The 13,600-nt window shown below is 38.8% G+C and overlaps 1 protein-coding gene across 1 annotated transcript; it reads left to right on the plus strand.

Annotated features, from left to right (window-relative positions):
• Positions 1-3,634: 3,634 nt before the first annotated feature.
• On the plus strand, positions 3,635-10,658 carry LOC128733517 (POU domain protein CF1A). The gene has a single exon (XM_053827164.1). It carries the CDS (start codon positions 5,016-5,018, stop codon positions 6,240-6,242), a length of 1,227 nt encoding a protein of 408 aa, XP_053683139.1. The 5' UTR covers positions 3,635-5,015; the 3' UTR covers positions 6,243-10,658.
• The last annotated feature ends 2,942 nt before the right edge of the window (positions 10,659-13,600 follow it).

Consider the following 13,600-nt stretch of genomic DNA (forward strand, 5'->3'; position numbering starts at 1 on the left):
TTTTGCGCAAGTACCTGGAAATCTTCAATTATCTTATCGGTACATTGGAAAAAACTCGGTGTCGTGCACTCAAGTGTGAGTCGGCAACTTCCGGCACAAGTTTGATGTTACGCCCAGCACAACTTTGATGTTCCGTAGGAAATAAGGAAGCAGGAACTTTCAAAGTTTGCCAAGAAATACATGATTTGGCAGGCGATCTGCTCAAGTGGCAAATGGAGTGCGCCCTTCGTGACTACCGGTACTATAAAAGGGTAGATCTATCTCAAGGAGTGTCTATAGAAGCGTCTGCTTCCTCTGTTGGAGCAACACGTGAGCCCTACGAACTTTTGGTCGGATCTAGCTTCGTGCCACTATTCAAAGGATGTCCTGGAGTGGTACGAACCCCCCCCTAACGCACCAGAGTTAAGGTGCGAATCGAAAAATGCTGAACTATTATGAAGCTCTCAAGGAGGTCAAATCGGAGGAATACTTAAAGGAAAAGTGTGTTTTCGTACAGAAGAAGCTGCATCCAGATGTCGTACAGAACCTTATGAGTGGAGTTAAGTGTAAGGTGCGAGCATACGGTTATGCTATTGAAGTTGAATGAAATAAATATGCCAACAAATTACTAATGGGTTATATTTTATTGTCTGAAAGGTTTAAAAAGAAAAGGAGCATTTTTTTCGTGATGCAATTTGATGTGGGACACCCTTTAAGTTGTAATGGCCTAATTAATTTTAGTTTTTCTTTATCTTTCAGAGAAATATAAAAAAAATATTTTTTTAAATTTCATGTGAGACATATTTAAAAAAGCATATTTATAAATGTTAGCCAGTTTCATGGTGCTACGCAGTTTTATTTATTACACATGAAAATAAAAATCTGACACAATAAACCTTTAAGAATTGTTAAATTAGAATTGAAGAAAGAAAAAAGAGAAAAAAAGAGAAAGAATTGAATTAAGAAAATAGTTTCCAAAGTAAGGCCTAAGTTAAGTTCAACCTACACAAATATTCACAGATATTTTCACTTACGGGCTTACGGGCGTTTAGTCTTGACAGCAGCAAGTGTGAGTTCATAATTTCATGTAACCAAAATTCATCAAAGTGATCTTGTGATCTAAATCTTCACGAAGATTTTTTTCTTAAAGCTGTGTTCAACCCTGACGGCATTCCCGGGCCATATTAGCAATGAAAATTAGCAATGTCTTATGCTAATTTTGATGTAATAAATATTTTGATTTCTTTGCTTTATGGACTGGGAAAATGCGAATATATAATAGGTGAAGGGTGCATTATGCAAGTAAACAATTTGAGTTGTTGCATTTAAACTTAATTAGGTACTGCTTTCGTTAGAAACACTAAATTAATAAGGATATAGGGTGCGGGAGGGTATTTTCAGCTAATTTTTAAAGTCAGCCTATTTGCCTTTTCTTTCGCCAATAAAAATACTTCGACATACAATTTTAATATGATATAACTATTTTCTCAAGACTATTTTCTACTATTTTTTATTCAAAGAACGTCAAAATCACCTGTTCTTCCACTAGAACTAGGCCATAGGCCGAAAAAATAGATGCCATCGCTTAATGGGCTGAAAATACCCTCCCGTGCCCTACATATTTGATAAGAGTAAGCTGGTCAAGTTTCTGTAAAAAAATGATACTGATTGTCATAATTTATTTGGATGGAAATTAAGTGCTTATGATTCATTCTGTTTGTATTAATGTCTATACAGATTTATTATAGATATAAAAGTATCAGAATCTCAGATATTCAAATGGTCACATTTTCCCTACTAACACAGTTGTTGCAAAGTTGCTCTGGCATCCGACATACGACTAATTCTAGTAATTTATTTAGTTTTGTTTATTGGACTAATGTTAGGCTCTGTCCGTTATCGATATTTAAAATTATTGCATAGTTATTATCTAATTACATTACAAATGATTTACATAAAATACTCTAAGATTATCCCTGATTGGCTTCTTTGTCAATTCAACATTTGATAAAAAAGTTTATGCAACTAAAAGTGCTAAAATTGTGCTGCTTGAAGATGGATTGGCGATCTGCTTATCATTATTTTGTATCTTAACGGAAATTAAAATCCGCGAGTTCAAATAACGGATTAATATGCTGATTTAGACTCTGTAGAGGTACCACAAACCTGTCGCCTTGATATTGAAATTTGCACTCGTCACATACAATTCTGTTGTCGACCAGAAAGTCTTTGTACAATTTCATAATTGCATTGTAAATTGATTTTATAAAGCATGTTAGAAGCTTTTAATGCTTCACGAAACCGTTACCAGTTGGATTGTAACCAAATGATTCCAAGCACCGTATCAATAATTTTGAATTACATTTTCCATTAAATTATTATCAAATACCAGCGGTTAAAAAAGAAACCTCAAATTCGAACCTTTGGTTGCACTTTACTACAAAGCTTGTTTAAGTTTGTTTTGTTGCGTCGGGAATATTTTTTTCAGTCCTTTCACTAGAACTCATTAACATACGAATCGAACTTCAGATAAAATATATTTGCACTCCAATAAATGTAGCAGTCGACATCGTATATTCGAGCACTAATGATTCGAAAATTTTTACTGAATTTTATAATGCCTAAAACACTTTTATTCGATCAAATATCTCACCTGCAAGCCTATTCCAGCCGGCGATAAGGCACTATTCAATTTTATTTCTCCCTTGCGCGGACAAATCCTGTAACTGATTTTGTAATATGTTACCGCAGATGGAAACTCAAAAAACTCGACGGAGACATTTCCGTCGCCGCGCTACTGAGCGGAGTCGTACTGGACCCGTTTTGCCGTCGCAGGTTGGTGGGCAAATCGAACTGCTCTCGAATCGCTGGCAACGAATCTCGCCGGTTGGTTGTGCTGGTGCCATTGTAGGTGTAAAACCTCCTCTGTACGCATGTACTGTTTCTTTTGTTTCTTGGTTTTTGCATTTCCACCCTCTTTGGTTGGAAAAGAACGGTGTGTAGACAAGCAGTGGTCAAACATTCCGGTCTGTGTGGCTCATAGCTACGCGCTGATGGGTGGTGAAAACATGAGAGAGTGAGAGGGAGAGAAAGATGATGACAAGACAGGAGAGAGAGGACGGGACATTGGTAGCTGAGAGGCTTACGTGTATGCTGAGCACGGTTGACGTGACACAAGGCAGCCGAGTGGTGAAATTGTTGTTCAAGAAGGAGAAACGATGTGGTAGGCAGCTGAGACAGCGGCTTGCTGTCTAGGTCTGACGTTAGTGGTTCTAATGGAATGACAGAAAGAGTAAACGACAAAAAGGGGCGGAGCCAAATTGTGGTTGAGAGGTGTTGATATAGATACATACGAAAAAAGATTCCGTAAGTAAGGGAAATCGTTTGAGGTGAATTTGACAGAGGTGAGTAGAGGGCTCCCGAGTTGCGAGTGTGATTGTGCGACGAGTTGGGTTTTCCGATAGCGTAATATTTCGAGTGCATGAAGTGGTCCATTGCTTTGGATATTTTTTTCTTAGTGTGTATGCGTTTTTACGTGGTTGAGATTGTGTGAACGTATGTAGAGAGAGAGCGACAACGAAAACGACACGGAGACCGCATCGAGTGCGGTGAATAGTTGAATATATTGTTTAGTCAACTTCTATGATTCGGAGCGTTTGCACGTATATGTCTCGATTGTGCGTGTATATTTATTAATTTATTTTTTTATTTTACACAACGTTTCTTTCCACATTGAGCGCTCGGAGAGTATTTTGCCTCGATTTGAATTCCGCGATGACAGTACAGCGCATAGCGTAGCGCACGAGGAATCTGTTTTTCGGTGATCGTAAAACTGAATAGAAGAAAAAATTGATGCAAGCCACGCATGAAGGAAAAGATTTATTAAATTGACAGCGAACGACGCTAACAACCAATTGCCAATTGGTCAGTGAAATGTAAAAAAGCCTAATGGAAAGTGTGGTGAATTTGCGCGCAAATTATAAATAGAGTGACACCAAAGTGATAACAGATTATAGCAACACCGAAAAAATAGTTCGCCCAGTTCAGAAAATATTAAGGGTCGGTGTGATTGAAAAAAAAAAAAAAACAAGTAAACGATTAAAGTACCTGAGCTTTGCGTACCGAGCTTGTGCGATTGGCGTGATCCAAGAACCGGTCACCTAGAACCAGGTATTTTATGTTGGCAGAAAGTGTAATCTTCGGAACTGCAGATCTCAACGGAAGAAGAAATAAGAATAGCAAGTGATCTTCGCTGGAAGGCATGAAAGATGTGAACAAGTGTGCTTATGTTTTGATCGTTTTTGTCAGCTGGTCAAAAAGTTGAGTTCTGTTTGATCTAGTAGAAACAAAAGATCGAGCTCAAATGAATGCCGCAATTAATTTGAATAATCTTGAATGAAGAAACGAAAATTTACATAATTTGTGTACTCGCGGGACGCAGTAGCAGAAGCAGCAGAAGCAACCATTTCGGTGGCAGCATCCGTACTCACTGTAGGCAAGCAAAGTTTAAAGATAAATAAGAAAACAAAAATACAAAAATACATAAAAAATTCCAACGCCAGTAAAACAACCCAAAAGAGTTTGAGAGAAGAAAAGAGAAGTTATTAGTAAAGAGTAAACACCTGAGAGATGATTGATTGATTCTAGCTGCACTGCACAAGATTGAATTATCGATACACGGGAGCCGTGTAGGATAGACCGGGCAGTGTGATAAAAACCCTTAGACGGGTGCTGAGTGGAAGCTGGCAGAGGTAGATAAATAAAACAAGTCTCCGGTTTGATTGCTTTGACGTGATCGTTATTTTTGTATTCGTTCGGAGCCAGTTAGGGCTGAATCGAGATTTGGCAGTGCCATTTGAATACTTGAATTTTCAAGACAACGTCACGTCACCTGGAGCAGGAAAGTAAGCATTTTGAAAGGACGCTGCGGCGTGTTATGCTAGTGAGCCATTTTTTATAAGATAGGAAAACTGAGCCCAAATTTGGAGCCCTACCCCGCCAGCGTGGAAGGGCTTAACAGCCCTAGAGCGGTGGGGATGGCCGCCACCACGTACATATCGCCTAGCGGCGAGCTGGACATGGCCTTAGGCGGCGGTTACCATACGTCTTCACCGCGAAGTGCAGCCGATGCAAACGAGATGAAGTATATGCATCATCATCACCACCAGAGCCATCACCATGTGCCCTCTAGTCCTAGTCCGAATCCTGCTGGTTTGGGTTCGGTAACGGGTGGCCTCGGTGGAGTTGGTGGCAATCCTTGGGCTGCTCTTCAACCAACGGATCCATGGGCGTTGCATTCGCATCATCCTCATTCCCACCCGCATGCGACAGACGTGAAGCAGGAAATGCATTTATCGCAACAAGCTCGGGCACAGCAAGGTATGGCTTCTCCACATGCCTGGCATGCACCGGTGCATCCCGGAACGCATTACGCCACTGGAGGATCTCCACTGCAATACCACCATGCAATGAACGGAATGCTTCATCATCCTGCTCATCCTGCTCATCACCAAAGTGCACCCCCTTTGCATCACTCGTTACGGGGTGAGTCGCCTCAGCTGCACATACCACACCATCACCTGCAGGGCGATCGGGACGTGAGTGCCGGAGAAGAAGATACTCCAACGTCTGACGATCTAGAAGCGTTTGCAAAGCAATTTAAACAAAGACGAATTAAGCTAGGATTTACACAGGCAGACGTAGGCCTGGCACTGGGCACCCTGTACGGCAACGTATTCTCACAAACAACGATATGTCGATTCGAGGCTCTACAGTTAAGTTTTAAGAATATGTGCAAACTAAAGCCACTGCTACAAAAATGGCTAGAAGAGGCTGACTCTACCACGGGTTCGCCAACCAGCATCGACAAAATTGCTGCCCAGGGTCGAAAGCGAAAAAAGCGAACCAGCATCGAGGTGTCAGTGAAAGGAGCCCTAGAACAGCATTTCCACAAACAGCCGAAGCCATCGGCACAGGAAATCACTTCGTTGGCCGATTCGTTGCAGCTTGAGAAGGAAGTAGTCAGAGTATGGTTCTGCAACCGACGGCAGAAAGAAAAACGGATGACACCACCAAATACAATGGGTGGTGACATGATGGATGGAATGCCGCCCGGACATATGGGCCATGGAGGACACGGCTATCATCCGCACCATGACATGCACGGTAGTCCAATGGGTACCCACAGCCACAGCCACAGTCCGCCCATGCTCAGCCCTCAGAGTATGGGCGGTGGAGGGCACCATCAGTTAACGGCCCACTAGCAATCAGAGCACCAGGAGTCCAGCAATAATTCGGCGGTGTTTCAACCGATTCACCACCCTGGAATCCTGCAACCACATTCCGCCGCTATTTCCTCATCCAACGCTGGGAATAGCTATAGCATAGCATCGACCACCACAAATACCTCTTCACCGCCGTCGTCGACGTCTTCATCTTCCAATGCGGCCGCAGCAGCGGCAGCAGCAGCAGCAGCGGCCGCTGCTTCGGGAGCTTCGACATCGCCGTCGGCAGCTGCTGCTGCTGCGCAAATGTACATAGACCACCGGCATCACCAGCAACAGCAGCAGATGCACGCTAGGCGGATATTTCAGGAATGGACTCTGCAGTTCGGACCCACCGGTACTGCAACTGGTGCACGATATTTGAATTAAAAAAGAAATCCTGGCCAGCCGGATAACCAAAAGAGTTGGCAATCTGCACGATTGGGAACGGAATCATCAGTCCACCAATCAGAATACACACATACACACACAAGAAAGAAAAACCAACAAAGATGCAAGCTAGTAAAATATTATTTAGTTTGATGCCCTCTAAATAAATTGTTTAAATCAAAGTTTAAACTCTAAACAAAAGCAAAAAGTGGTGACTTAAATACAATTTGTGAAAATCCGATCGAAACTGTGTTTACCTGTACATAGAAGAATATGAATATGAGTAAGGTTAATGTAATCAGTATCGTGTAAGGAAAAAAATAGTATGAAAAGTAGAATTTATATACGACATAATACAAGTAATACAAAACAGCAACACAACAAGAGCTAGATAGAAACGAATGAAGCGAAAGCTCTAGAGAGCGAAACCAGAGAAGTTCTAGTGATATATAAATGGGTAAAATTGTAACACGAAGATGCAAATGTGAAGATAATTTCATGGGTCAAAAGCAATGCCTCGCCATCAAAAACAGTTCAATCAGTAAGTATTTCATTTTGAACTACATATGTTGCAGTACAGTGATTTGGGTTAATGAATTCAGTGATTTTAAGCTAATCATTGCACTAACGGGCACACAAGTTGAAAGTGAAACAAACCAGTGTCGTTCCAAAATCGATTTTCTATGATTTTCTATGTGTGAAATGACTCCGGCAAACCTCTGGGAATTACCCGGTCGTAAACTGTTCAAGAATCGTCCTACGCTTTGGTTGTATTCGTACCTTTGATGTGCCTTTTGCAGCTCATCCTGTTAGGTGCTTTACAGTTGTTTGTGCCCTGCGCCGAAAATTTCCTGTTCAGGAAATTCCGGTAGTATCCTTTTATGAGGCAGCCGACGGCAGGCCGATTAGTGATGATTGTTTTTTCTCATGCGTTACCTTCACACCTTTTTGGGCCAGCAGCGGTTTGCTTTAAGACGGAAGAAGTTTGGAGTTTCCACATCTGTGAGCTGGATCAACAAGGGGCAGGAAATATTTACAATTTGCACTGCGCCTTTGTTTTTCGGACATTTTAAGGGAATTCCTTTGACGCCCATAATCATCGAGTATGCTGCGCGGTGCGCTGTAAAATTTGTTTTAGCCGGGGATTTCCTCCTTGGCGAAAGATTTAGCTTCTATAAAACTGAATGATACGGTAAAGAATTAGTTTTTGATGGTTTGGTTTTTGCTTTCCGGCCCTGGAATGGAGATTAAGGTAGGGAAGTCGAAAGAATATGTCCACAGCTGTATACCGATTCTAAGAGAGGGACGCTAAATAAACATGAAATATTTGTAATAAAACCATGTGAGAAGAAATATAAAGCAAACACGCCGTTGTATAAAAGCATCTGAAAATTATGAAAACTTACTGCAAAAAGTGTACGAAACGATTCAACAACATAGAATACCAATATTTGTATAAGAAAAAATGTGTAAGTACTGCGAGAACATGGGAAAAATTCACTAGAAAACCATCGTTTTGCAAACATTCCAAATAAAATTTCGTTTATTTGTTTTTTCCTAATTATGGTCACAGGAGTAATTCTATTTCATAACAATCCGTAAAATCCCTCACCAAGGTGAAACGCGTACCGGCATGTGCACGCTTGTGTGCAAATTTAATGGCCGTACTAATTTAAGTGTTCTTATCGGTCACCTAATTTTCCATTTCGTATTGAGGCACTTGCCCACCAACCGTGGCGGTCGAGCACTTTTTTTTGTTGTTCAGTGGCAGGTGTGCGTAGTTTTTCATTCTTACTGCTTTTTTTTATTCCCTTTTGAGTAACGTTTCGAAGTGCAGGTTGCCTTTTGTAACTTTAGATGTTTTGTTTATTATACAACACATCATCGTATGTCTGCTAGACGTAACTACCAAATACATACTTACAATTTTGATGCAGTTTTATTCGATGGAATTGCAAGTGGAATTTTCTTTGCCTTTTAAAAAAGATGATTGTGATTAGAAAAAATGTTGGTGGCATTAAAAATTACAATTTTACACGATTATCATCAAAATCATTTGAATCGGAATTTTGGAGAAATTAAAGCATAATAATTATGTTTATTGCGAGACAATTTGTTCCAGTAGAGCTACGATGGTGAGATTATAATGGCAAGATTCCACATCTTGCTTGAAATTTATTTTCGAATGAATGCTGTGTTGGCAAAATTATGACTTGTTTAAAAGAATAGTATGTACTAGTATACAATAAACAGAAGCACTGATAGGAAGAATCTCTTGTTTGATGACGATTTGCCTGATAAATAAAAGAAAAAATTGCCATATAATTTTTACATTTTTGATGAATGGATTGGTATATAAACCGTTGCAAGTCGTTCAGAATTGGCAGAGTTATTAGGGTTCAAAATCTTTCATTATTTCGTCCGGCTCGCTTGAATCCCTACGGTAAGCAGAAATTTTACTTTGTTTAAAATGAAACACAATGAATGTATTCGGATCTGTTTGAATGTAATTTGCATGATTATCAGAAAATATAAAATGGAAACTCTTGTAAATATTCGCTATTTAAGTGGAAAAAGTTGAATATGCTTTCGCTAAATTCCTTGTAGTATTGCCTTAATAGTCAATGAACTCATTGGAAAGTTTTTCAGTGGATATAAGCAAAGCCAACGCAGCATTCTTTTTGCTTTAATTATGTATTTTCTGTGGATTTCACGCGTCATGGGATACGGTATGTTTATTTTTTTCTATTGATTCTAGCATAACTTTCACAAAAAAATAACCAGAGAAGAATGATATTCATTCCCCTTGTTTGAACGTGAGGCAAAATTAGCGAAAGGAAAAAAACACAATGAATAGGTTTAAAAATATGATAACACACAGGGTAAAATATTAAAATAAACTCCATTTGATATCGTTGGCTTCCATTTTTCTCTTTGTTAGCCGTTGCAAATGGATTTGTTTTGGCCAGTAAAATAGTCATCATTTCGCTTGAGTTGAATTACGTTTAGTTAAGCTTTCGACATTCCGCCAGAACTTTTCATCATTTGCTTCCGTTCGATGTTCAGTTTAAATGAACGTTCAGATGATACGTTTGGAAGACCGACGCGGTAACAGCACTACAGTATCGGTACTTGACTTAATTATGTTTTATATGTTAGGCGAACCGAATCAAAAATTTAATTGTAAAAGCGATATCTCATTTTTGTTATTTAATGTGTAGAAAAAAAAACCTAAACAAAAAACGACGAAGTTAAGACAGAAGAAAAAAAAGCTTATAATTACTACGGTTAGTTAATTGTGAAATCGTGAAACATGATTGAACTTAATAAAAGTATAAGAGGAAAAAAAAGAAAAAAACAAAGTCATGCGCAAATGTAAGTAATGGTAAATAGTACATACACACTTTATTATCGGAGGAATTTGCATAAGGCAAAATAATAAGTGTAGAGGTGAGGAACAACCAATTCATGAAACAAATATAAAAAGAAAATACAAAGAAATTATAGTAATCCTCTTATGAGTTTGTCGACTGTAAATACGTGTAGAAAGACGTTTTTGTTGCTAGAAACAGTTCAGGATCATTCTGATCGAGATAAAACAGTTTCTTTTTTGTGTTTGTACGTAACGTGGTTTCATTTAATCAAAATTTTGCGCTAACCTAAAAGTTAGATGAATGAAAATCAAATCCTATTTTTGAAAGAAGAAAAAATCGATCAAAACAATAATTTCATTGTTCAAATTCTAACATTCTATCGAAAAAATGCGTAAGATGCAAAATTACCTACAGTTTGAAATATTCTCACGGATATAAAATTCGGTTCATAAAGATATTGGATTGGATTATTGGATTATTTTACTGTCTCAATTTTTGCAAAGAATACTTTCATCGATTTATTGCAAAATGTATCACGGAAACACACATGCAGAGAAAAAAAGAATTAAGCTAAGTAATTAATTATTAGAGTTATTATTATTCTATTATAATTATTATACACGAAAAGGCAACAAAACCAATTTTATTAAAAATATTTATGATGAAAACAGAAACCGGCTAGTTTTGCTTTTTATTTTCAATGCTTCAAGTTGAAAAAAAAACCGTAAGCAGTAAAGAGAATGCCTTTTAAAAGTTTTCCATCTGTGATGCATGCTCCGCCTGGTGGTATTGGTTTTAACGATGGCGGTAATAGATTTTCCTCCTTTTTTAGTACTTCATTTTCTTCACACAATTCGCAAAATAGCCCCAAACTGAGACACCAACACCAGCGAACCATCAGGTCGGGAGAGTAGCGACCAGAGAGCAATTGAGTGGATCCGAGATGTAGGTACCTGTCGTTTTCACCCAGTTCCGCCGCCGTCCGTCGTCGTCGTCGTTATTCGCTCGCCCGGTGACTGTTACGCGACTGGATGCTGTATATTTGTATCCTGTCATCCGACTCCTCGCATCTCTCACAATCGAGCGATACAAGGCTTCCGGTACGTTGGAAGCTTACACTTTTGGGGCATTGTACAATGGGGGTAGCCATGGAAACCGTGACGCGTTTTCCCGTGCATCCGAACAGCAACACATGGCCATCTTTGTGTGTGAGCGCGCGAATGTGTTCTTACAGCGCACCGTCGGTCGGTGGTTTGGATTTATGGCGACTGGCGGCTGTCGCGGTGTCAAGAAGCTTCCTAACGAAATGTGCGTGCCGGTTCGGTATTGGTGTAGTATGAAGTGACACTAGCGTTTGTCATTGTCATCGCGAGGCACACCGCAAGTGTCATCAGCTCCCCGCAAGTCGGTAGTGTCATCATTGCGAGCCGTGATGCTATCCAGGAAACACTGTCGCCATTTTAATGATGATGGAGAAGCTTTTTGTTCACTGTGTGCCCACTCTACTACGCTGTACTGAACCTGACTGGACCGGCTGGTAGGTAAATCGAAGGTTTTTAGAAAAGTCGATGCTAGTTGATAGTATGAACTATGAAGTATGATTGTATTGATGGTAAGTATAAATGGAGCATTCGATTTGGAATTGATTTGTACGACTCCATAGCGTTGTTGGTTTTAATTTTATCAAAATTGAAATAGCTTGCTGGAACAGAGGTTCTGTTCTTAATCTTGTTCGTAGTCAAAAATATATCTTACATACCTATATATGATTTATTATAGTTCAATAGATATTGTTTCATATCCAGTATAATATGGGCTCAATTCAAATGAAGAGTTTGAAATTCTGATCCCTTTGTTTCCACGCACTTATGGAATATGTCATAAGTGTTTTTGTTGCAATAACACTGCGCTATGCATACAAGCTATAAGCACCTTGTTTTGTCCGTAAAAAAGACCAGACCCCTGATAGGACGTCATGTTTTCGTAGTAAGAGTCTCTACACGCTCCCTAAACGCCATACATAGGCCTAAATTGACTAAACAAGTTTAGTCAAATGCGTATATTGTGGTTGTTTTTCATAAACTGCGTTTTTCGGCAGGCAGAGAAGAATGTGAATGGTTGGTATCTGATGCATATGCACCACTTTTATTGACGTATATTGTTTCGGCGCTATATTTAAGCGGACATAACTTTAATCAATGAATTTTAAACAGTTCCTTTTAAATCTGGAGCTAAAATCGATGTCGCAAAGACCAAGTTTTTTTAAAGCATCAAAGCAGATTTATACGTAACTTTTGATTTGGGCTTCTCATTTTAGAGTTATTTTTGAGTTATTTTTAATTACATGTTCGTACAAGTTCGAACAACAAGTTCGTATGGGGCTTACCAATGGGATGATACAATTAACAGCATTAACAGCATTAACAGCTCACGACATCAATGTTAGATGTCAAATCATTGACATCTAAATTTGTCATAATTTAGAATAGGATTGCTATCTCATTATGAATAGTTTCACATAAACACTATGGGCTGTATGAATAAAACAGTTTGCTTTGCTTTTATCGTGTAAATCTTATGGGAGAAGTAAAATTCTTTTATTCATACGGCCTAATGTTTGGAAATTGTTTATACATTATATGAAAATTTGAGAAGTTGAAAGAGCGTTTCGTTTAAAATACGATCATCATGGATTACCAATTGATAATTGATAAGCTTGAAAGATTTTCTTTACACGACTTCGCGATTTTTTCCAAGTAATAATGAAACTGATGGCGCGTACCTTTTTCCAACAAGATGGTCATCATGGCTCACTGCCGCCGCTACATTGAACTTATTCATGGAAATTTCGGTGAATTAAGTTTTTAGTGTTTTGAGTAAGTTTTTTGAAATGAACCTTATATTCGGCCACCAAGATCGTCCAATCTGATATTATTTGAATATTTTTTGTAACGTTATGGTACATCTGAAGTGTACGCCAATAGTGCTCCGTTTGAAGCCCCAATTCAAGACCTTGAAAATAACTTTTGGACTACTATAGCGGTCATACCACTATAAATCTGTTTTTGAATAAGTGTAAGTTAGAATATGCATTTTTTTCTTGTGTGGACTCATCACTGCGACCAGTACATTAGATCTATTGTGATATCGCCCGGGTGTTTGCTGTAATCTGCACTGCATTTCTTTTTATTATTATCGCTGTTGGGTAAACGTAATACTTAGTAATCCAATAAATTTTTGTGCGTGCTTGTCTGCATTGGGTTTGCCATACCTTCAATGCTTGCTCTACTTTACCCACATGGTTCCTCATGACATTACTATCCCCAATTATAACCATTCCTGGCACGGCTGACCAGTGCATTAAACTTCACGAGTGACTTTTTCTAGTGTCAAGAGTTCGCGTTATTTCAAAAACCTTTTATGACGTGTAAACCGTGTTATTTAAAAAATCGTTGAAATAAACCGTGTAACAAGGGCTTGAGTTTATGTAACTTAGTTTGGTAATAAATTATAAATCTAATCATAGTAAATTAAAGGTTACCTTACTCTACAACAATTAAAAAGTCAATAAATGGAAAAATTTAAAGCAGCCGA

This window comes from Sabethes cyaneus, chromosome 2 (genome assembly GCF_943734655.1).
Source record: "Sabethes cyaneus chromosome 2, idSabCyanKW18_F2, whole genome shotgun sequence".
Lineage (NCBI taxonomy): Eukaryota > Metazoa > Arthropoda > Insecta > Diptera > Culicidae > Sabethes > Sabethes cyaneus.

Bases quoted from the DNA above. Each gene is read 5' to 3' on its own strand.
- LOC128733517 (XM_053827164.1), top strand. From the start codon at position 5,016: ATGGCCGCCACCACGTACATATCGCCTAGCGGCGAGCTGGACATGGCC.